Source organism: Narcine bancroftii, chromosome 2 (assembly GCF_036971445.1).
Source record: "Narcine bancroftii isolate sNarBan1 chromosome 2, sNarBan1.hap1, whole genome shotgun sequence".
Taxonomy (NCBI): domain Eukaryota; kingdom Metazoa; phylum Chordata; class Chondrichthyes; order Torpediniformes; family Narcinidae; genus Narcine; species Narcine bancroftii.
In genome coordinates, this window is record NC_091470.1 from 348,460,907 (window position 1) to 348,486,713 (window position 25,807).

Consider the following 25,807-nt stretch of genomic DNA (forward strand, 5'->3'; position numbering starts at 1 on the left):
GATAGCTTAAGATAATCCTTTCTCTACCACGCCAAAATCAAGAGAGAAAACTTTAAACAGCATCTTGGGAAAAAGTTAAAGAATGTACCCAATTCCTAATGTTGAAAACCAAGCATTCTTACATGAATCTGTGGCAGATAATATCGTCAAATGTTTCTCCATCTAACAGCCATTTCATAGCATTAGTTTAACATGTGAATGGGAAATTTGCTACTTGTCCAAACCTGGAGCAACGCTGCCCAACCTTGCATCATTGAAGTCTAAGAAAAAAAACTACCAGCTGTAATTGGGTTGCCAATTTCTCATCAGAAATCATGAGAGAGAACTTTAATTTGGTCGCGAGGAGATTCACAAAGTAGCATCGTCATCACGATGTCAAAACAAATTACACTGTACAATGAAGATTTTGCTTCCCGGATATCTTTGGATGTATTTTATGGATTTTGAGCATGAAAATTACATTAAAATTTTCCTACCATGTACCAAGTTTTAGATACAACTTATGTTTTGTGATTTCGTGCCCTATTTTAAGTCTACTACGAGCCAACAAAACCATGAGGCTCAACACGTCATTGAAAATTCATTTTCTGCGTTCGCACTTGGACGTCTTCCCTGCTGATCTTGGCGCAGTCAGTGATGAACATGGTGGAAAGTTTCACCGGGACATTGTAACCTTGGAAAGGTGGCATGAGGCCAACTGGAATCCATCAATGCTGGCCAACAATTGTTGGACACTGACACAAGAGGCAAAATATCAGCGGAAAAATACTTTTAGGTCAGTTCAACTATCGCAATATGCTAGCATCATTAGGCAATTAAAAATGCTAAATTCAATGAAAGTTGATTTAATGATTTTTCCAAGTTCCCATGTGATACAGCAGACCTGAAATTACCTTTGTGTTCAGTGTGAAGTTGTCTATCATAATCTCCAATTTTTTTCAAGAAGTGAACCTTCTGAAATAAAATTGTCGTCCCACGTTATCATGTCATAGACTCTGATTCTATTATATCCAATTACATTGTTTTCTTACATAAAATAGAAATTAATGTTTAACATATTGAAGTACTAGTCTGAACAGTATGTTGATGGCTAAAGAATACAGGTAAACCACTTGCAAACAGACAGCCTACATCCCTGGGACTGCTAAAATTAGCCAAAAGAATTATAATGTCGTGAACAGAGGATTTCCATGACAGAAAATCCACTTGAAATTGAATTGGAGAACTAATGAACTTCTCAACCAATTTATAGACTTGAGATTTCAATCTTTGTCTTTTCTGTGTGTTTTTCCCCGGTCTTTCAAAGGCTAATAATGCATGTGTTTTTATTTATCACTCAGCCATGTAATTGATCTTGATAAATTTTGTTCACAGATGTTTGTTTCATTTAGAGTGAAATAAATGATTCAGTAATTGTACATATCCTTTGGCCAATTTATGAGTATTACTACGCATTCATTTTGTAAAAGGGAACCACTAAATCACCAGGAAAAAAAATAATTATGCAGAATAAATGAACAGTGAGAGCCATTGAATTCGTAATGCAAGCAAGCCCAGAAAATGAATAGCTGCTGAACAAGTGTCAAAAACACCATCATGTCATGAGACCTGCATGTTGGCCTTCAGCTTTTATAAACAGAAACTCCTGCAAAAGTGACTTGAATCTTAATATTTTGCCACAAGGAAAGAAAGAATTTTTTTTAAAATCTGGGTGGAGTACCCACATATTCTTTGGACAATTATTTTCTTACATTTAACTCAATGCACTTCTCAGCACTAAAAATCTTCCAAGCCAAAATCAATTAACACTTTATGAATAATCAAGTTAAAAGAAAATAATTTTGTCCTAGAAAATGCTCTGATTAACATGTAAAATAAGCAAAAAAATCAGAGAAAAACCATTACATTAAATGCTCATGGCTTGAAGCAAAGAATAATAAACTGTTTGGAGATTCCACCAAGTGTTCCCCAGGGAAGACAGGAATAATGAAACACTCGCAAATGACAGACAAAATTAGTGAAGTTAATATAATTGAGATGGAGATCTGAAAAGTTAAAGGAGAGATCCATAGGAAAATGCTGTTTCTTCAAGCAGTGAAGGAGACTGGAAAGGTGATTTGTGGAACCGTGATTATTCCTCTCAGAAATGTTGGATTCTGGGAAACCACAGAATGAGAAGTGCAACAGGGTCAGCTGAATTCAGTCCCTATTTCAGGTAAGTAAATGGAATCAACAACAGTAAGACAGGTAAAATCTGATAACAAGTGGCCAGAAATCCTGAAGATTTGGTTCTTGGCTCATGTACGAGTTCAGAGCAGGAGTCAGGAAATGAAGTGTGAGCAGGATAGGCAAAGTTTGGATAAGCTGCAAGGTGAAACCTATTGGATTTTATTTCCTAATCTTTGAAACTCTGTGTACACTGTAATATTCATTATACCATATAAAATAAGTGAGAGAAAAGTATTGCTGAGACTATATCTAGAGAACTGTGCACAATTTACATCCCTTATTTAGGAAAGGATATCTTTGTTTTGGAAGTAGTCCAAAATATTTTCGCATGATTAATTCCTGGTATAAGAGATTATACTGTTATGATGGTAATTAAATCTATATTCTTTGGATTTTAGAAGAATGAGGGGTAAACTTTTTGAAATGTGCAAGATCAAGGAACTTGCACCAGGCTGTGGACTACTAGAGACTGGCTCGAGACTGGCTGAAGGGCTATCAGGTATTGGAACCGAGAGGTTGCCGAGGGCACTGAGAGCTTCCTGATCATGTTGGAGGTTTGGATGTGGAGCTCAGGTTGCCAATGGTTGGGACAAAAGTCTAGGTCAGTGGTTCTTAACCTTTTTTTTTCCACTCACATACCACTTCAAGTTTTCCCCATGCCATAGGTGCTCTGTGATTAGTAAGGGATGGCTTAAGGTGGTATGTGGGTGGAAAGAAAAAGTTTGAAAGCCACTGTTTTAATCGTACCCAATTGACTCATTATGTTAATGGTTTCCTAACTGCAAAGAAAATGGGCCAATTACAATTTTTCTGAAGCAAAATATTTCAGTAACAATTGAGTCTAGAGCAGTGATTCTCAACCTTCCCTTCCCACTCACATACCACCTTAAGCAATACCTTACTAATCACAGAGCATTGATAGCATAAGGATTACTTAAAGTGGTATGTGAGTGGAAAGATGGTTGAGAACCACTGGTCCAGATGGCTGTGGGAGTACTGGAGGTGACTCCATGGATACTCAGTGACTCTGGGAGAACTCTCTTTAGCTTCTCTTTCTCTGACTGTAAGAGATGTCGGGTAATTTCTGCTGATGGCTAATCTTTTGTCTACCTTTACGTAGACAAAAGGATGTGCAATATTACATTTTCTGTTTTATTACATGACAATAAAAGAATCTTGAAGATTTAGAGAGGATTATCAATAGTGATAGGTGCCTACTAGTGGAAGAAATTCAAATGAGGAATGAAGTGACAAGATTAGGGCTGGTAATTGAAAACTGAGGTATGCAAACACTTCTCATGGAGAGTATTGAATCTTTAGAATTGTCTACTTCAGAGAGATGCAAGGACTAGATCTTAGGGGAACTTAAGTTTGTTTATTTGTAATAAAATACCAAGTGCAGCGAGAAGGGTTCTTCTGTGAGCAGACCAGCAGGTTATCTCTTGCATTACAAACAGCTGTGTAAAGAAGCACAATAATTAAGTATAGGTTTGCAATGAAAAGAAAGATCAATTAGCACAAGGAAGGGGAGCATAATAGCACTGTCATGGGGTCATTCAGGAGCCGGATGATGTAGAGAAGAAAAGAGTTTGTCTAGGTGGGTGATAGGTCCTTCCTCGGCAACAGGACCTGTAGATGGAGTCCATGGAAGGGAGATAGGTTTGGATTATGTTCTGAGCTGCATATGCAACCTTCTGTACCTTCTTCCGACCTTGAGTAGAGCAGATCCCTAAACAGGTTGTGATGCATCCAGCAGAGGCAGTGTGTGATTTTTTTTTTCCACAGTCATATCAAAGTATTTGTTCCATGTCAGGTCACTGCAGATGTTTATTCCTAGGATCTTGAAGAAAACTATTTAAAGAGGAACTAAGGATGTGAACTGGTCCAGCAGAACAGATGAGGGTCGCATTCACCGTGAAGTTATTGAATAGTGAAACAGGCTGAGAGCTGTAACCTATTCCTGCTTCTATTTTCTTATGTTTTTGTGTACATGAAGCACAACATCTGTATCCTTGCCAACCTGTAACCTCGAGTTGTGCTTTTGACCCTACATCTTCTCTCTGACAGAAATGACCTATTCCAGTTCCATAATTTCCTTGGTGCAACTGATTATCTGATGATGCAATCTTCATCAATGCCTTTATCATCTCAAGACATTTCTCCAAAGATGTCTGTCCTCCATGTCTTTGTCATCTCAAGACATTTCTCCAATGAAGTCTCAGATTACCAAAAGTAATTTGTTAACCAAGAAGGAGAACTCTTGTGGACTTCAGGAGGAAAGAGGAATATTATTGCAATGAGGAAACAATCAACAGATATAATTCAACATAGGGAAGCAAGAAATAATATATTTTGAGAATAAATATAATAAATGAATCTTACAACTGATGGGTATAATTAGTCAGAGGGACTAAACGATTCAAAGACATGGACAAAGCCATGTTAGGAACAAGTTATGCAGGCAATGGATCAACAAATGCTTTCTCAAAAATAATGGTTGCAACTATTAAATAAAAATTGGATAAATACCTGAAGCAGAAGTAAACATTGCATGAGAAATGGCTGACAGGTTTATATTTTGAAATACACCGAAGCACTGGTATTATTAGACAAATGTGACATAAATCTTTACCTTTCCTTGCTATTTGACTTCTGATACACAATATTGATTTTTACCAGCTCAATTTTTATTAATATTTACCCAAATTTAAGCTATTTCCAAAGGTTTTCATATAGAGGTCGAGTAGGTGAGTAGGATCTTGAAGATGGTGATGAATTATTCTTGGTTCAATGATTCCACCTTTCTCTGTGTTTTACCTCAAGACTTGCATCAACTTTGATTGCTAAATACACATATGTCATCAACTTCTGGTATGAAATGGCAATTGACGAATCAGAAGATCACATTTCACAATAAAATTCAACAATATTTTATTCCGTGCAGCCAATAGCACCCAGGAATGAACAGGGACTTGAACCAGAACAAAGAAAGACAATAAACACACAGGTGTCAGCCTTGTGTTTGTCAGTAAAGTTTAAACATCCCGAGTCCATTACAGGAAAAAGAGTAGGTTCAGGTTGCATCACCTGAAATTAATCTAATGCCAAACTGTCAGCAAACACCAATTATGCAGAACCTTGCCTTCCGTTTTTCTGTGAGTTTCCACCCACATGGTTACTTTGTTGTCTAGCAACGGTGGTTGGAGACTGTTGGTGTGACGTACACCTGCTGTGAACTTCCTCTGACAATTCGCATTCTGGTGCTCATGCTTTTCCCTCTGGCACCTTGTCATGCCCTATCTAATAACTCCAATAATAAGCACTTGCCATTGCAGAATCCCACAAGAACTGTGTCAATTTTATTTTATGGCAGCATAAAAAGCTATACGATAAGAGAAGTTTAAACTTTACATTATTTACTCTCTGGAAGTTGTGAATTTGGGAGGGAAGACTCTCAATACTACCCTCGGGATATGATGGATCTCATCCTTGAACCATTTTATAGAGGTCAGCAAGGAAATGCATTTTGTCAGTTCATACAGGTATCACATGACATATCGAAGCCCTGTCATTGAGCTGAATAATCTTGTGGTTCCAACAGTCAACAAAATAATTTGGTATCTATTATTAGCCAAAGCTGTAGATAAGCAATCTACAATGCTCAATCTTTTATGGTACTTCCAGAGAGCTGACATGTTGACTGCTACCATATTCCTAATCCTCAAAGTAGAGTAGGGTTCATAACATGGCACTTTAAATAAACCCTTACTAACCACAGAGCCATAGGTGCTCCGTGGATTTCTTAAGATTATATGGGATTACTTAAGGTGGTATATAAGTGGGGAAATAAAAAGGATGTGAACTACCGAAGTCGAGGGAAATTCTGGGCTAATTAAGTTTTTTTTTAAAAAGCATTGCAGCTTACATAGATTACAACAGCACAGGGCAGGCCATTCAGCCTATGATGTTGTGCTGACCTATATAACCCTACTCCATAATCGTATAATTCTTTTCCCAACTCACACCCATAACCTTCTATTTTTCCTATATGCATGTGCCTATTTAAGAGTCTTTTCAAGGTGGCGGGGGGGGGGAAAGCTCTGACATCTCCCCTAAATTTTTCAAGGAGGGGGGGAAAAAAAGCTCTGACATCTTCCCTAAACTTTCCTTCACTCACCTTAAAAAGATGTCCTTGGGTATTGGTTATTGTCACCCCATGAAATGGATGCTGGGTGTCCATCCTATCTACTCCTCTCACAATCTTATGTACCTCTATTAAGTCGCCTCTCATCCTTTGCCACTTCAGAAAGTCCCTCACTGGGTCAAACTTGAAAATCAAATCATGGTCGTAATAAGCCAGTGCAATCTTCATTGGACAATACACTGAGGCTCCTTATTCACTTTCAAGTTGATGTTAAAGATCTTTGAGTCAATTTCAAAGAGCCAGTGGAGAATTAGCCCTAATGTCCTGCCCAATATTTATCCCTCAGACAAAAATCACTAGCCATCAAACTGCCATTATTTTATTGAATTTATGGAGTTCACAGTGTCCAGATTGCTTGCTGCTCTTTTTACAATCTGAACTGTAATTAAGATTCTTCCAGTACTTTCTTGATGGTCAAGGCAATTGAGGCACCCCAAGGTTAATAAAAGCAATGCAAGCTTTCATTTTAATACAAATTTGAATACAAACTCGATATTTAAATGAAAATATCATTTGTGCAGGGAATTACCTTGTTCGTCACCCTGGTGCATCTCAAGTAACATTAAGAAAATTACTTTGTGTTTCCCTTCCATCATTCCCATTCTAAATCATCTTCCTCTCTCAAGAGTGTATTCCAAGCAGTAAATATTGATATTGAGGTTATCCTTCTTGTTGAAGCTGCCAAATACCACAGTTCATCATGGAAATGGAGAAATGACCTTCACGTTAAATTATACACACTTTAATTATGGAAAACTGTGCTTAATAATATTGGGTGTATTCTCACTAAATGCTAATACAGTTTAAATTATAGTAATATACCAACCTTTAAAATACAGCAATGTATTTTAAAGCAACTCAATATATTACAGTTCATTGGACCAATTTACATTAAAGTCAAAACTTCATTTTAGCCCACTTGGCACTTCATATTGTATCTTGCAGTAGTACACAATTGATGACAACTTCTTAAGGATTAATCTTAATCTGAAGGATCCAAATTACAAAATGTTGGTGCATTATTAGTACATGGTGTTAACTGTCCCTTAGTTTGTACCACTCTCCTCACTGAATAGCAGTGTCGAGTTCAAATCCACAGAGACTTAAACACCACAAATATGGGCTGACATATGTGGAGTATACTGTTGGATGTTTCAGATGGGACATTAAACCAGATCACCTTTTGCATTCATGTGGATATACCTCAAATAAAAACAGATAATTTTCTCTTTTTTTGACTTATGTTGCCTTTCTCATGATAAAATGAAACCACTGATAAGTTCTTATCCTACTACAGTTTTTGAGATTTTATGTGCCACACTTCCTACAATGCAATGATTATGAAATTGCTTTTTTAAAAAAAACTGGGTAACCTATTGCACGTTATATGTGTGTGCACGCTATACAAGAACTGTTTACTTGTTGAAACAATTTGCAGAATTTGTAATGGGCATGGGAAAGTAATAATGGCAATAAAACAATACACACAATTTATAGCATGTGTGGGAAATTCGTACCGCAATGAACAACATACACAATTTACAGCCAGCGTGGGAAAGTCACACCGGCAATAAAACAATGCACACAATTTATAGCAGACATTGGAAAGTCACACCGGCAATAAAACAATGTGCACAATTTATAGCAGGCGTGGAAAGTCACACCGGCAATAAATCAACACGCACAATTTGTAGCGGGCATGGGAAGTCACACTGGCAATAAAATAATGTGCACAATTTATAGCAGGCGTGGGAAAGTCACACCGGCAAAAAACAACGCGCACAATTTACAGCAGGCGTGGAAAGTCACACTGTCAATAAATCAACATGCACAATTTATAGCAGGTGTGGGAAAATCACACTGGCAATAAAACAATGGGCACAATTTATAGCAGGCATGGGAAAATCACACTGGCAATAAAACAATGCACACAATTTATAGCAGACATTGGAAAGTCACACCGGCAAAAAACAACGCGTACAATTTACAGCAGGCGTGGAAAGTCACACTGTCAATAAATCAACATGCACAATTTATAGCAGGTGTTGGAAAATCACACTGGCAATAAAACAACGGGCACAATTTATAGCAGGGATGGGAAAATCACACTGGCAATAAAACAATGCTCACAATTTATAGCGGGTGTGGGAAAGTCACACTGGCAATAAAACAACGTGCACAATTTATAGCGGGTGTGGGAAAGTCACACTAGCAATAAAACAACACGCACAATTTATAGCGAGCATGGGAAAGTCACACCAGCAATAAAACAATGCACATAAATTATAGCGGGCATGGGAAATTCACATCAGCAATAAAACAACACGCAAAATTTATAGCACACGTGGGCAAGTCATACCGGCAATAAAACAATGGGCACAATTTATAGCAGGTGTGGGCAAGTCACACTGGCAGTAGACCAACATGTACAATTTATAGCGGGCGTGGGAAAGTAACTCCAGCAATAAAACAATTTGCATAATTTGTAGCAGGTGTGGGAAAGTTGCACTGGCAATAAAACAACACGCCCAATTTTTAGCAAGCTTGGGAATGTAATAGCAGCAAAGAAACGTACAATTTACAGAAGAATGTGGGAATTGGGTACATATAAAATGCCAAAATTCAAAATTTTAATCTTGGTAGCTCCTTGGCCTGAGTGCTATGGTATTCCAAGAAACACGATATTCTGGCTAGGGCACTGAACCTTATCAATGTTAATTGCCCACACCTGTTCCCAGAGGGAGGAAATTAACATATCAAGTGCCCCTGAGACAAACGTCTCAGATGGAACTTGCAGGAGAATATCCTCTATATAATGAGTGATTGAGATCTCTGGGGTTGTAAATCGTGGGAGATTAAATGTGGCAGATAGCGGGACTATGGGATATTGCTTAAATATTTTCTGAATATAAATGTATAGGTATAGAATTTTCAAGTAAAAATTAAGATGAAGATAACAAAATACAGATAGTTTCATTGGTCTTTATGGTAGTGAGACAGTGACATAATTATAAAGTATACTGTACAGAAAACCTTCACCTAGTGGTATATCAAAGGGATCTTCTAAGTACAAATCTATTGGACATTTATTACAGGGTGATAATTTAAGAGACTGATCTGCTCTGGAAGCCGAGATGTATATAGGATTGTATTCGCTCGAGTTCAGAAGAATGAGAGGAGATCTTATACAAACATATAGGATTATGAAGGGTATGGATAGGATAGATGTAGGAAGGTTTTTTGAGCTGGCCGGGGAAACTAAAACAAGAGGACACAGTCTCAAGATTCGGGGGAGTAGATTTAGGACAGAGATGAGGAAAAATTGTTTTTCCCAGAGAGAAGTGAATGTTTCGAATTCTCTAACCAGGGAAGTGGTTGAGGCTGCCTTTTTCAACATATTTAAAATTCGGTTAGATAAATTTTTACATGATAGAGGAATTAGGGGATATGGGGAGAAGGCAGGTAGGTGGAGTTAGGTCATAAATTAGATCAGCCATGATTGTATTGAATGGCAGAGCAGGCTCGATGGGACATTTTTGGCCTACTCCTGTTCCTACTTCCTATGTTCCTATAAAGCTTGAACACAATCTCTTGCAGGAATCCATCAGGTCAATCAGCATCAGTGAGAGAAGAAGAATTATCCTTGTTTCAAGCTAAAACTCTTCATGGCATGGTTAACATAGTTGTCAGTGCAACACGGTTACAGTGCAGGCAACCGGGGTTTGAATTCAGCGCTGTCTGTAAGGAGTTTGTATGATCTCCCCATGTCTGCGTAGGTTTCCTCTGGGTGCTCCCAAGCTTCAAAATGTAACAGCGTTGTAGGTCAATGGGGTGTAATTGCACGACACAGGCTCATGGGACGGAAGGGCCTGTTACAAGGCTGTATGCCTAAATCTAAAAAAAAATCAAGGTTGACGATATACAGAAGAGATGCTTACGCAAAGAGGACAGGGTAGATGGGAGAGTCAGGGGTTCATTTGGGATTGGTGAATAAGGGAGAGGTAAGCATGATGGACAGAGGCAGAAAATTGGCCAGGTAAAGGGAGGGAGAGGCAAACAAATTGGTCAGCTGGAGGAAGATGCATCACATAGGTTGGAGTGGGAGACTGGAAGCTTGAATTATTTGTGCATTCTGTGAACAAAAATACTGAAATATTGCATTACTTTGCTGACAATACTTTTGATGTTGTACATAACTTTCTTCAACATTTGCACTGCCCTAACTAATTTATCTCTGAGGAGTTTAAAATAACATAACATAACATCTTTGGCTTGGCTTCGCGGACGAAGATTTATGGAGGGGGTAAAAAGTCCACGTCAACTGCAGGCTCGTTTGTGGCTGACAAGTCCGATGCGGGACAGGCAGACACGATTGCAGCGGTTGCAAGGGGAAATTGGTTGGTTGGGGTTGGGTGTTGGGTTTTTCCTCCTTTGCCTTTTGTCAGTGAGGTGGGCTCTGCGGTCTTCTTCAAAGGAGGTTGCTGCTCGCCAAACTGTGAGGCGCCAAGATGCACGGTTTGAGGCGTTATCAGCCCACTGGCGGTGGTCAATGTGGCAGGCACCAAGAGATTTCTTTAGGCAGTCCTTGTACCTTTTCTTTGGTGCACCTCTGTCACGGTGGCCAGTGGAGAGCTCGCCATATAACACGATCTTGGGAAGGCGATGGTCCTCCATTCTGGAGACGTGACCCATCCAGCGCAGCTGGATCTTCAGCAGCGTGGACTCGATGCTGTCGACCTCTGCCATCTCGAGTACTTCGACGTTAGGGGTGTAAGCGCTCCAATGGATGTTGAGGATGGAGCGGAGACAACGCTGGTGGAAGCGTTCTAGGAGCCGTAGGTGGTGCCGGTAGAGGACCCATGATTCGGAGCCGAACAGGAGTGTGGGTATGACAACGGCTCTGTATACGCTTATCTTTGTGAGGTTTTTCAGTTGGTTGTTTTTCCAGACTCTTTTGTGTAGTCTTCCAAAGGCGCTATTTGCCTTGGCGAGTCTGTTGTCTATCTCATTGTCGATCCTTGCATCTGATGAAATGGTGCAGCCGAGATAGGTAAACTGGTTGACCGTTTTGAGTTTTGTGTGCCCGATGGAGATGTGGGGGGTCTGGTAGACATGGTGGGGAGCTGGCTGATGGAGGACCTCAGTTTTCTTCAGGCTGACTTCCAGGCCAAACATTTTGGCAGTTTCCGCAAAGCAGGACGTCAAGCGCTGAAGAGCTGGCTCTGAATGGGCAACTAAAGCGGCATCATCTGCAAAGAGTAGTTCACGGACAAGTTTCTCTTGTGTCTTGGTGTGAGCTTGCAGGCGCCTCAGATAACATAACATAACAATTACAGCACGGAAACAGGCCATTAGGCCCTTCTAGTCTGCACCGAACCAAACACCCCTCTCTAGTCCCACCTCCCTGCACAATGCCCATAACCCTCCATCTTCTTCTCATCCATATACCTGTCCAACCTTTTCTTAAATAATACAATGGATGGCATGTGAAAATGAGCAATGGGGATCATGATGTTTGATTACTCTCTGTGGTTCAGAATAATGATGGCAGTATTTACTGTGGGTTTAAGATAATTGTTGGGTTTAGCAGTATTATCTGTCTGTTCAACCTTTTGATGGATCAACAAGGGGAGAAAATGGTTTATCGAATTTTAAAAATGGTGAGAAGGGAAGGAAGAGAGGGTGAGGGGAAGGGGAGAGCAAGAGGGAGAGGGAGAACCAAGGTTTTCCTGCACTGTGTTGCAGGTCTTAGTGAAGCAGATGGTAGGATAGGTGGGATGTATTGAATGTATGGTAGACAGGAACCTCACCACATGCAGTTGGAACAGATAATTGTGTGAGTAAACGCTGAGAGTGAAGCCACAGAAGTGCAGATGCACTATAAAAACATCAATTACTTCACACAAGAGAATGAAGTCGGTAAATGTGTATCTATCCAACATGCATCACTAGCCTTAGGCAATGTTCAGACTCACAACCTTCCCATCACTTGCATATTCACAACCTTCATCTATCAGGACCCATAGTGGACACGTAACACTTCTCATCTTCATACTTTATACTACTGAAAAAGCTTATATCAATAATACTGAACCATGAAGAATTTTTTCTTCCTGAAGTCTTTTTGGTGTATTCTATTGATTTTGGCTGACTAATCATAGAAATCGCTTATAACCTATTTTCTGATTTCCTGCAATATTTTAAGTCTACTTCAAGCATATAAAACCAGGAAGAGCAACATGTAATTGAAAATTCATTTACTGCATTCACATGTTACGAGCCAAGGGGCTCCATAAACCCAGCAGTAGTAGACATTCACCAAGACAAATGGTAATTTAATCAAAAGTTGCTTTGAATGATCTTTAAACATGAAAACAGAATCAAACTTTAACTTATCTCTATTGACTAACTTAACACCCTTCTAATTCTAAGCGCATGTGTATGTAATGTGTGTGTAAGTTCAAAAAAGTTTGTTTGTTCACCGTCCAATCTCACTTCTCATTCCTCCAAGTTCACTGGTCGCAGGCAATTCTTATACTGTGCACAGGATTTAACATGTATAAAGTTCACCGGGCTTTGATACTTGAAAGGTAAATGGTTACCACTCAGGAAGGTTCTTGTCAGTTTTTGGAGAGAGATTTGTTGTTCCAGGACATCCACAACTGATGTACTTCAGTGTCTTGCTGATTAAACTTGCCCCTTCAGGGTTCTCCAGATGATAACCTCTTTCTTTCAGGTCACCACAGAGTTTCTTTTTTTTCCCTTATTCCAAGTGAAACATTAGACAGCCAGTCCTCTCCACTTGCATGAACCACAAGGGCTTTGACCAGACCATCTTCCAAATGGGCTTGCCAGCTTGTCCTGTTCCAGTCCCAGCTACTTCTGCTGGCTGTAACACTGTATAAATGTTCTCTGGATCTCTTTCTCTCTGAGAGAAAGCCTGTTTGACTCTCTCTGCTTGAAAAACCACATGACCCTCTCCTCCAGACAGCAGTGGCTCCAGTCTGCTCTTTCATCAAACAATAATCCATTAGTGAAGTCTCTTGAGGCCTTGCAAAATCTCTGTAGCTGATACATCTAGCACGGGGCAGTGCTCCAGTATTTTAAATAAGACCTGTTTTAAAGTGTTTGTATGTGACCTACTCAAGCAAACCTTTCCCAATTTATCTCCCAAAAACATATCTATATACTCTGTTGCACACACTTGTATTTCTTCCCTGCTAAGCTTGATGCAGTCAATGAAGAACATGGTGAAAGGTGTGACCAGAACATTGGAACCATGGAAAAGTGGTATTAGGGCAACTGGAATCCATCAATGCTGGCCGACTATTGTTGGACACTGACACAAGAGGCATCAGATGCTGAGTATAAACGAAAATCAGTGGAAGAACATTTTCAGATCCGTTGAACTAATGTGTCAGCATACCATGGTGATAAATTCAATAAAAGTTCAACTTCCTACGTGACACAGCAAATCTTAAATTAACTTTGTGTTCAGCTTGAAGTTGCCTATCATAATCCCCCTTTTTTTCTCCTGGAAGCAAAACTTTGGAAAAAAAAAATTGATGTCCAGTGTAACTTGTAGCATTCCCAAAAAGGCACACTATTCCAGCAATATCACTCAAAAAAATGAAGTGAAACATTCAACAGCTTTTCTGTTGAAGGAGCAGATGGAACCAGGAGGGTGTATGGATGGCATGCTCTAATTCAAATGGCTGAGACAGGATACTCCATTATCGAAAGATCACTATACACGAAGTCTAACTATGGAAAATAAAAGTTCCACTCAACCTAATCCTCCTCTTCTAATGTCCTCAGTCCTTGCCAAGTTTTGTTTGATTAATAAACTGTAAACTCTCTTACACTTACCACCTTTTCCATGCACATACTTAAAAAGGCCAAGGCAGTGAAAGACAAAGAGGATAATAATATCAAAGTCACCCAGTATCTAGATTCACTCAGCAGCCAATTCAGGCATGATATGTTGTACTGAAGATTGAAAATGACACAAAGGCACAAGTGCAAGCAGCAATATTCTGAGCAGAGGTTGGGACCAAAGATGGACTAGATGCCAGTTGGCCTGAGGGTCAGGTTGGATGTCCTTCTGTTGCAAAGAACTCAGATGTAAACGGAGCAGGAAATGCTGACAGAAAGCTTGAGGTTGATCACAAGGACCAAGGAGGAATCCAGCACTAAACATCTGCAAAGGTTTTGTGTGGACATTGTTCCCCAAAATTGAGTGAACAGGGTGGTGAAAAAGAGATATGCTATGCCTTAGGAGGCTGTAACTTTGAGTTAGAAGTTGGGACACTTTGTTACAGTGAAACAACATGTTGGGTAGATTGAACTTGGAATAATGTGTGCAGTTCCAGTTGGTACACTGCCGCAAGAATATGAGGAAGCTAGAGGCCAGGCTGAAATGATTCGGAAGGGCATTGTCTGGACTGGAAAGCTAGAGTTAAAGCTTAGATAGTTACGACTGTTATCCCTGGAACAGTTGAGGATTGATCCAAGAGTGATATGTAAAGTCATATTTAAGGTGGAGAGCCACAGTTCTTTTCCCAAGGTAGCAGAGATAAAAACCAGAGGACAGAGGTTTAAGGTGAGAGGGGAAAGTTTGAAAGGGGAAATTTTTCATTAAAATGGTCATGCATATATGGAATAAATTTCTTGGGGGTGGGGGAATACTTTTAAAGCATTTAAAAGACGTAAATAGATATGTGGAAAGGAAAAGTTTAGGGCCATGGTTCATAGGTGCCCTGTGGTTAGTGAGAGATTATTTAAGGTGGTATTACGTGGTGGGGGGGGGTGGGGAAGGTTAAGAACTACTGATTTAGGGGGATATGAGCTAAATGTAGCAGAATGAATTAGCTTCAATAGGATTCTTGGTCAGTATGGGCAAGCTGGGACGTAGAGCTTGTTTCTCTGTTGTATGCCTCTGTTGAGAACTTGAACTATCTAGCTTTCTACACGATTCAGTATGGAGAATTATGCAGCATCAATACCAACATAACCAAAAAGAACCACTTGATGTGTCAGTGCTTTTGTGGAAGACAGACTGAGCATTGTTTTGGCTGTGAATACTCTGCAAGCCCTGTTGGATATCACAGTACATTCTCCAATATTTCATTGATTCAGTGTCATGGAGTGTGAGTTATTGGCTTTGGAACTGCTGCTGGTGAGCCTCTGACCTTAGGGTACCACCCTCCAACTCAGTCATAACATCAGGTTCACACTAGCTGCTTGTGGATTGCGGAGATCTGCACTTGGTGGGGGTGGGGGAGGAGGGGAGGAGAGGAGTCATTCAACCAGAAATAGTCTATTGATGCGACTAAAAAAAAATGTTGTGCATAAATAATTCAAAAACATTAAAGAAACATTTGAAAACTGAAACTAAAGCACTCTGAAGTAATAGAGATCCATTAAAACATGAAAGGAGAGTAACACTTACTCACGCTTACCTGGGTCAATTGTGTTTAATGGTCCCATTCAGATGAATGGAGTCATAAACTTAACCCGGGTCTGGCTTAAGGCTAGATGGCCAAATGCTTTATTGACCCTGTGTACCACTGCATAGTTCAGCACTGAATCCAATGTTGGAGGAGGAATTCTGATGTCCAGGTATCTGACATTCATAATCCCTTCTCCTCAGTCAAAATTGGTTCATGAACTCAATGATTAGCAAAGTGGCAAGTGAAAGCAGCATCACAAATTATATTGAAGTGAAGGGATGGGCAACACTGGAAATTCTGCATTCATATACAATCTTCTTGCCACAAGGATTTTCCACAGAAGAGAATAAGAGGAGCAGAACTGAGTCAGCAATACATATAGAAAGAGAGATTACACGAACATTTTGAACACGACAACACAGAACATCACCAAGGTCTCTTATTATAAATTGGATTAGAAACTATCAAGAATTCATTGCAAGTAAGCGCAGAATCTCAAGCACTTTTATGTTCTTGAAAAATATAAAGTTACTGGTTATCTGTGATAATTAAATTTGCTTTCGATGACAGATAGATTGATTTTCTTTCGATGTTGTGTAAAAACCTCATTTTTACAATCGGTGACAGGTAAACTGTTCCAATGATTCTAATTTAAGCAGACTTGCACTCAATTTATTGCAACAGGAAAAAGTAACCCTTAAATGTTACAGACCGGGAAGGAGATTTGTTGAGCTGATTTCAGCCCCTTTGTTCCTTTAACCTTGAATTTATTGGAGTAATTGCAGTTGACAAGTGATTCAAAATCTGGACCAACACCCAATGGATCCAAAATTAAAATCATAACATTGCAATGCGGAAATTTACGTGGGTTTTTAAAAAAAACACATCAGAACTTTAAATCTGGCTGCAGTGCTTGTGAAGATCTTATAAGCAGTTCACTAAATGGTTCAGAGATATGTATCCACTCTCGCGGTCTGATCTGGCTATGCATGGCTCCAGGCCCACGTCAATGTGGTTGACTCTGCCCTCTAAAGCAACAAAGCCAGACACAACTGTAGCCACAGCAATTAAATATTGTTCTGACACTGAGACTGAATGAACTAGAGAAAAATGATTTTCTCATTTTCTCAGAGGTCCTACGATACTTATATGCACTACAAGGGAATAGGAGTGGAGAAAGACCAGGCCTCAAAACCCCACTCTGCAAAGGCCTCTGGATTTCCTCAACTCCAGACCCCAATCAGTGCAGATCAGCAAGAACATCTCCTTCACAATCGCCAGAGTGCCGGAGCATAAGTAGCCTCCTGCTCTACTCACTTTACACCCATGACTATGTGGTAAGGTACATCTACAAATCTGCTGATGGTATAAAAAGGGGTGATGAGTCAGATTGAAAACTTGGTTGAATGGTGTGCTAACAACCTCCTCACACTCATTGACGTCAATGCCAAGGGACTGAATGTAAACTTCAGGAAAGAAAAACCAGATGTATACAATCCAGTGATCATTGGGAAATCAAAGGTGAGCAAATGTAATTTCAGAATCAGGATCAGGTTTATTGTCATGAACATGTGTCACAAAATTTGTTGTTTCTGGGAGACACTATTCCAGAGGACCTTTCCTTGACCCAACTTGACCCAACACACGAAGATTATCGTGAAGAAGACTATAGATGTGTAGTGGAAAGCGTGTTGACCAGTTGCATCATGGACTGGTATGGGGTCACCAACATGGAACATTGCTGTGGGAGAGCAGCTGCAATCATCAAGGATCTGCACCCAGGACATGCTCGGTTCTCACTGCTGCCATCAGGAAAGGGGTATTGATGCCACAAGGCATGTACCTCCAAGGTTCAGGAACAGTTGCTACACCTCCACCATCAGACTCCTAAACAATAGGCTCAATCAGAAACTCATTTAAGGATTCTCCCTTTCCTCATTATTTTCTGTATTTGTGCAATTTGTTTGGCCTTCTTTCTTTTGTTTACATTTCCTTCTTTTGTGTAGATTTCTTTCCTCTTGAGTACAGTTTATAGTTACCAGTAATTAGAAATTCTGCCTAGCCCTCAAGAAAGAAATCACAGGGCTGTATGTAAAGTCATGTACGTATTCGGACAATAAATTTGAACTTTGAACTTCATACTTTGAAGAGTATTATCCTGACTCAAGCATCAATTTCCCTATGACAATGCTAGTAAGTTTATTATCATACGCATAAATACAATGCACAAGTGCACTGAAATTCTAACGCGGCAGCCAAGCCGGTACTTGGTGGAAAAAATATAACTCTGCAGCTATGCATCACATTTCATCCCCTTGCTTTGTATAATATTGTCCTTGCAGTTTGAGGTTGACCGAGTTAATTGACTTTCTTTTACCCATCTTCCAAACTAGTCGCAGGAAAATTTGTGGAGCAGCTCCATGATATTTCTTGAGCACCACGGCAGCAGTTTTCATTTGAAAGAAAGCTCAGTAAAAGTAAGGTAAGTAACAGGAGACCAGGTTAACTGTAGAGATGAACTGGTGTCAGGGGTGGTCCATACGCCAGGTTGTTTCTGTCATAGGATTGTGACATCCATTGGAACGAAGCGTTGAATTAAAAAGTAGAAACCAAAGTAAATACACAATGCAGGAGAAAGTCAGCAGGTCAGGCAGTATAGCAAAGATAAAGGTACACAACCAATGTTTTGGACTTGAGCCCTTCATCAAGATATGGAAGAATGTCGGCAGGCATCCAAACAAAATGGTGGGGACGGAGGGGTAGGGGGAGGAGCACGGACCCAAAGGTGGATAAGGGAGAGAGGGTCCAGCAGCAAGCAGTGGGAGGAGGGATGACTCTGTGAATGGAGAGGGAAGGGGGTGGAAAGGTAGGGGAAAGAAGACAAAGAGAAAGGGAAGGGAGGGAGAATGTTAGCGGGAAGGAGAAGTCAATGCTAATGCCATCCAGTTGGAGAGCAGAACTTGAAGTTGGTGAGTTTCAAAATTGATAAATCCAAAGGACCTGATAATATTCATCCCAGAATTTGAATCAAAGTAGTTAGAAGAAATAATGAATCCCCTTGGCATTTTCATCTAAAGTTCTTTAGATTCTGGAATTGGTCCAGTGAATTGGAGAATAGCAAAGAGGACCAACTATTCAAGAAAACACAGGGAGCAACTTACCAGTTGGTCTCATGTCAATGGAATGGAATTCATAATGAAAGATTTAATTGGAAAACAGCTTGAAAAGAATAATTGGACTGCGCAGATTCAGCATAGACTTATGAAAGGAAAATTATGTTTGATTAAATCTGCTTTGGGAATGCAACTCATACAAAACGATATCAGAAAATGAATCTCCTGAATTAATCGAAATCATTATTGAGACCTAGAGGCTGCAAAGTGTCTACACAGAAGGTGAAATGCTACTCTTCAAGCTTACCTTGGACCTCATTAGTGGTATCATAAGGGCAGTGACAGGCTGGTCAATGTGGGGATGGGATGCAAACTCAGGGTCACCTCCAGAGACTGAACGGCACATTTAACCAGCCAATCCTTTTAAACATTTCAATAGCTTTACAGAGAAGAGTGTGGAAAATGGCAGAAAATGTAGTGAAATGTTTAAGTTCTTTATCAATCTATGACACAGTTATAACAGTCATCAATATGCAGAAAAAGGCAGAAGGAGAAAGGGAGCTTAAGGCAAGGACTGTTCCCTGCATTCCACCAAAGTAATGAAGGAGAATAGAGAAAGGAGATTGAGAGACCAAGTGGCATTGTGCCAAGATAACAACATCAGGAAGTTAAAACAGCTGATAGAAAGGGAAAGGAACCCATATCCTTGACCAAATCAATCCCGCTGAAGTGCTGACAGCAGAGAATGTCAGGTTTTTGTGAGTAAACATTTCAAATGACTTGTCCTGGATCAACCCCCTTGAAATGACAGCTAAGAAATCACAACAATTCTTCAATAACTAAGGAAGTTCAGCATGGCCCCGCGTCCAAAACAACTTCTACCAGTGCTCCATCAAAACCATACATTCTGGATTCATCACAGTGTGGTGTTAGAGCTGCTCTGCTCAAGATTGGAAGAAACTGCAGAGATGGTAAATGTTGTTCAGAACATCACTCAAAGCTCCCTCCCCTCCATCTATACCTCCCACTGCCTAAGAAAGGGAGTCAACAGGACCCATCCTACCCTGGACTTGTCCCTCCTCCAAGTAGCGAGAAGGTTCAAGAATCATACACCAACAGGATTAAGGACAGTTTCTTCCCTGTAACCATCAGGCTCCTGAATGAACCAATCAACAATGCTTTCATGCTGACCTTTGTTACAAGGTGTTGTTCCTATATTTCCTGCATTGGGAGCACTGTATGCAGTAAATGACCCCTACAGATTCACAAGGGATATTCTGTTTCACTCAGAAGGACTGTTTGGGAACCAGAATAGTGGTGAGGGAGAGGCTGTAGATGTAAATGTAATGCTTCTTGTAATAACATTAGTAAGTACCAGGGGTTGGGATGGGGACATGATTGATGGGAAGGGATGAACAGAGATCGAGATCCCTCTAGAAACCAAAGTGGGGCAGGTAAAATATGTTTGGTGGCGTGATCTCCTCCACATCGGGGAGACTGGACACAGATTGAAGAAATCGAAGGTGTGCTTATACCTCAAACCCAAAAAGTTGGCTATGTATCTAAAAAAAGGACACTGTTCGACCTGCTCATTTTCTCCAGAATTGTGTTTTTACTTCAATCATGGGGTCTGCAGACTTTCCTGTTTTACTTCAACTCGCCACAGATGCTACCTGATCTTCTGGGCATTTGCAGTATTGCTCTTTTGGTTTCAGGTTCAGCAGCAGGCTCTGATCTGTATTTTATAGCTTCAACCTGCATATTTGCTTTCTCTCTGCATGCCCTTGTTAATCTATAAATCAGACAATTCCATAAACATTGTAATTCTAATAGCCACTCTTACCTCACCCTTTCTGAGATGTCCTACTTGTCCTCACCATCCCTCCCAGGCCCTCTTTACAATGTCAAGGAGAATGGGGAGCAGTACAGGCTAACAGGCAAGAGGTAATAAATAGGTGGAGACAGGTGGGAGGGTGGAAAAGAGGAAAGCTGAGAAGTGATTGGGGGATGAGCCTCAACATTCACAATCCCCTGGCATCTGGGTGCCCATATTTAAGTATTATGTATGAAGTTCAAGTTGGTAACATTAGGGTTAGGGTACAACCTGATGAAATGTGTTCTCTGGTCACCATGGGGCAAAAAGAGTTCAAGCACCCATACAAGACACGCAATACATATACACAGAACCTATATACATATCTATTATACATGTATTGAAAGTAAATATTATTAATAAATAGTAGAGTCATGGGGAGTTGTTTTAGCAGTTCAATGGTATCCAAAATTATGTTAATAAACACATCTGGAAAAACATCAATGCACATGGCAACTCAACAGATAAAAACACAGTTTTCAAAATTTCCAACACAATTTTCTAACTTTGCTTTAAGAATAACCTGTGGTCGCACAAACTATAACAGTAACTTAGGTGTGACATGAAAGTAGAGTTCTTTTTAATAAAAATAGTGGTGTGAGATGAGAAAAATGCCCAATGGACAAAATGTACCATCTTCCGTCAGGCTGAACTATTCATGCCAAAGGCATTTCATGTTCAGTAACTGATAAGTTCTAATCTCAGCAGACAGCAGTTGAGTTATGATTCGTCAAGGCATTGCATGCCAGGCTAGAATTAATAAGTGTGATCATATGATTGAAGATCTAATCATACTTAGATGAATGAATGGAAGAATGAATATTTTGATATCTTGCTGGTGCACATTTAAAGAGTTATTAGTAGGAGGATCCAGAATAACTCCAATCCTCATTAATGGTGGGGCCAACATGTAGATACGAAAGAAAAGGTGGAAACATTCTTAGCCACATCCTTTGAGTCCTAACATCACAGCAACTTGCCTTTAATCAATTTGGTTCATTTCATGCAATATAAAAAAAGATTAAATACACCACAGAACATAAAAAAAAGGAACATTACAGCACAGGTCAGGCCCTCTGGCCCTTGATGTTGCACCAACTACGATCTCCCTCTCACTGGCTTGAAACCCAATGCCTGTGGAAAAGAAAGCAACTCGCTCAAATGCAGCTTTCAATGTTTTCCTCTCTCACCCCAAATCCAGTCTCCAGAAAATAAAATGAGCATCTCAACACTTACCTTTCAGGGGTTTCCCTCCCTGTCACACAAAATCCAATGGCACTGTAAAGAAAGACCTGTTCCATGGAGCTATTAAAATTTCCTTACTGTCACTTGCTGAAAATTCCACATCTCCAGAAAATAAACTTACAAGCTCTGACTCACTAAGAATAGTAAGGACTTGTGTTCTTGATCCAGTTTCATTTCTACCCCACCTGTTCCAGTGCATTATAATATTACCATTCATTCATTAATTGAAATATTTGGCCAGGTAGCTTATGTATTATCAACAAGGATATATCCAAAAGGGCCAATTACCATCTGATCAATTAACACTCAGCAGGAGAAGACAATGGAAGCCTTCATCAACAAGGGTAGCAAGTGGCATTTGCTCACCATAATCTGCTCAGTAACATCAAGTTTGGATTTTATTAGAACCATTTCAGTACAAACTTCTTCAAATCTTTGGACCAAACAAAAATTAAACAGCTGAATTCAAGTTGCAGTGAGAGTGACTGCCTTTGGTTTCAATGCACCATTTGGCATTTGCAGTGTTGGCATCTTGTAGCTCTTGCAAAACTGAAGTTAATGGGCATCAAATGGAATACATCCCAGTAGTTGGAGTCAAATATCACATAAAGGGTGGTGGCTATCAATTTTCCAATCCACAGAGGTTCTCTGAGAACAATGTTCAAGGCCCAATTCTAACAATTCCATTGGCACATTCTCAATAAATGAAGCAATCCATGTTTGTTGCAACATGACAACTTTCTTATTAATTAGCAAGTGAACATTGGAAAATCACTAGGCAGTGACACTCTCAACATGGCAGAGATTAGCCATTTTTCATTTACACTTAATGGAGTTCCCATCAGTGTGTACCTCACCATTGATCCTGGGGATCATCACTTGCCAGAAATTCAACGACACCAGCTGCATAATTACTGTGACTGCAAGGGAAAATTGAAGACAAGATAACTTGCAGTGATTGAATCAACCTTTAGTCTGAAAATCACCACCTTCTGCAAATTACAAGGAAAATTATAGAAATAATACCCACCTACTTGGTTGACAGCAGCTCCGTGAACTTCTACACCATGCAGGACAAAGCAACTAGTGTGACTGAAACCCCATTTGTGACCATAAAATACAAATTCCTTCCAACACCAGTGCACCATGACTTAAATGGTACCATTTAAAAATACAATGCCATTACCTCCCGGCCTATACAACAAAAGAAATCCCGAACTATCAATTGCTGTTCCTAAAAAGAAGGGCTGCAAGATCCGTGGGAACAATACCTGCACGTTGTCTGCCATCCCAATTTGGAAATATATTGCAGCTCCTTCATCAGGAACTGTCTACCCAATAACATTGCTGGAATAACCTCACCAGAAGGACTGCAATGGTTCAAACTGACAATAAACAACAACCTCTCAATAGCCATTAAGAACAATCAATACATTTGGCCTTACTAGTGATGATCATATCTAAAATTATTAATGGAGAGGTTCTATTTTTCCCAATGCACCAATTACTGACAAGAGAATGAAGGGAGCAAACAGCAAAAATAGAAAGGAAATTCTGGCATTAATTTCAATAGATTTCATAATTTTAAAAAAATCTGATAGTGAAGCAAGAAAAAGTATTTTGCAACATTAATCAACTTTGAATTTTAATCAATATAGATAGAATTTAATACAACACAACACTGTTGTTTGAAACTGTTCTCATTCACTGACTGCATTTTGCATTGCTAAAACTTACGTGTCTGTCTCATCCCAGGCAATGCATGACTGATTTGTGGTGCCCTGTTAAAAAAAAAGCAATCTTAAAATATAGCTGATTCTACCCAAGATACAAATTAATAATTATACAAAAAGTTGTTAATGTCTAAATTCCAGTCTGGTAATTTAACACTTTTTCAGTTTTAGAATGCAACCGTCCCAACAGATGTTTGGGACGGTTGCATTCTGGAGACGAAAATCTTGCTCTCCAGGTATATAAGGAGTCAGAGCATAGAGGTTGGCTAAAATGATTAGCTGTTTCTATCAATCAGCAAGAAACTTCCACGTCAGGCACATTGCCCCTCATCATCCAAATTTTTGGCTGGATCTCTTCACAACAAGAACTGAAGAATCTGAAGACCATTGGGGTTGAATTCCAGTAAAAGTTACTTGGGCAGGTAAACCCTCAATGAATTTCTAATTCTGGTATTTCGGCAGCTTTTAAACAACTGAATAGGTTTCTTGCTTTCTTCAGATGCAAGTTAAAGTTAAGCCATATTACAGTGAGTCTGTAATCATATGTAGACCAGACAGTAAAGGAGCGTAAGCTTACATATCAGTAAACCAGTTGTGTATTCATCAAAGTGCAACAGCTTCAAGCTCACTTTGATTAAAATATTGAATTGAAACTACAAAGTTGCAATGTCATGTTTCTAGGACTCCTTTTACTAATCCAGGAATATAAGATAATGTTAGGGATCTCAATTTATCAATAAAGAAACAATTTAAACCTGGTGTAATGGCAATAACACTATGATACATTAGTCTTTGAGTTGTGGGAAGGGAGGAGAGGAGCTGGTAAAGTAAAACAGAAAAATAGTTTAAATACTGGAAAAAAAAACTCAATTGAAAAGTTGTTTCTTTCAAGAACTCCTTCATGCAGGGTATTGATTTTCAGATCCAGTCCAAGTAGATGAGTAGAATGCACAAATATGATCGGCTGAACTAATGGGGGAAATTACATGGAGAATATTTACATGATTCAGAATACATATATTATTGAAAACAAAACACTTGCATAGAGACAATCCATTTAAAGGATTGTCAGTGATTTCCTGGTTTTTCATAAACATTCAGTGCTGATTAACCAGAGAAATTAATTGAAAAATTATTAAAATGCAGAAAGCAAAATATCATTGATTCCATTGTTTCTTTGTTAAGACGGAAATAATTTGCAGTAATATCTGTGCAGAACCTGACAGATGTTAGCTCAAATTCAAATTAACCTAGGGCTATTTTTCAATGTTTAATGGATGAAATAAAAACATTTTCATTTTTTGTACCAGTACAACTGTTTTCAATTCTGAACAAAATCTATACTTATGGGACAGAATCAAATAAACCTGATATAAAGTGTGGTGGACAAGATCATTCTGTGGCACTGTACATGACGTGAATTCATAACTTACATTGTATAGATGAGAAAATTCAATTTCCAAAGGGCTGGATAAAGATTTTGGAGATGGTTTTATGATGACAGAAATTATTTTTGAATTCAGCACTGTGGAATTTCTGAAACAGAAATCAAAAGGCAGGCAATATGTTAAAGATTGAAATATTATGTTATTTTTGTTAATCAAGGATAAAACAATTAGATCTCACTGCTAGTCCTTTGTTAGTGACAGGTTCTTTGTCACTTGTTGCCTTAAAGTAATTGTGTTGGAGTTATTGGTTAGCTATTTTGAATAGGTTACATTGGCTAACTGTAATATTTGTTACAATAATGTCAGATCATTCTCTCAATAAATAGAGGATTCGATCATTCTAAGACTAATTGAGGAAATACAATAGTCAAAATACATCCTAACTGTTATTTTTAGTCACCAAGATACTTCAAAGTAGAACTGGAAATACTTATGATATAGTTAGATTTTTATAGAGGAATTTGACCACAACCCTCTGCAGTGATGTAAACTTCCATCCCCATAACAAGT

The 25,807-nt window shown here is 39.3% G+C and overlaps 1 protein-coding gene across 7 annotated transcripts in view; it reads right to left on the minus strand.

Moving 5' to 3' along the window:
- Positions 1 to 25,807, minus strand: part of adgrb1a (adhesion G protein-coupled receptor B1a) — a 651,114-nt gene that overhangs the window by 262,901 nt on the left and 362,406 nt on the right. For all 7 annotated transcript variants that reach the window (XM_069922257.1, XM_069922254.1, XM_069922256.1 and 4 more), the window contains exons 15-16: positions 25,283 to 25,385; positions 23,854 to 23,897 (exon numbers count right to left, since the gene is read on the minus strand). In XM_069922257.1, the coding sequence (XP_069778358.1) occupies positions 23,854 to 23,897; positions 25,283 to 25,385 (147 nt within the window). The remainder of the gene's footprint in view (positions 1 to 23,853; positions 23,898 to 25,282; positions 25,386 to 25,807) is intronic.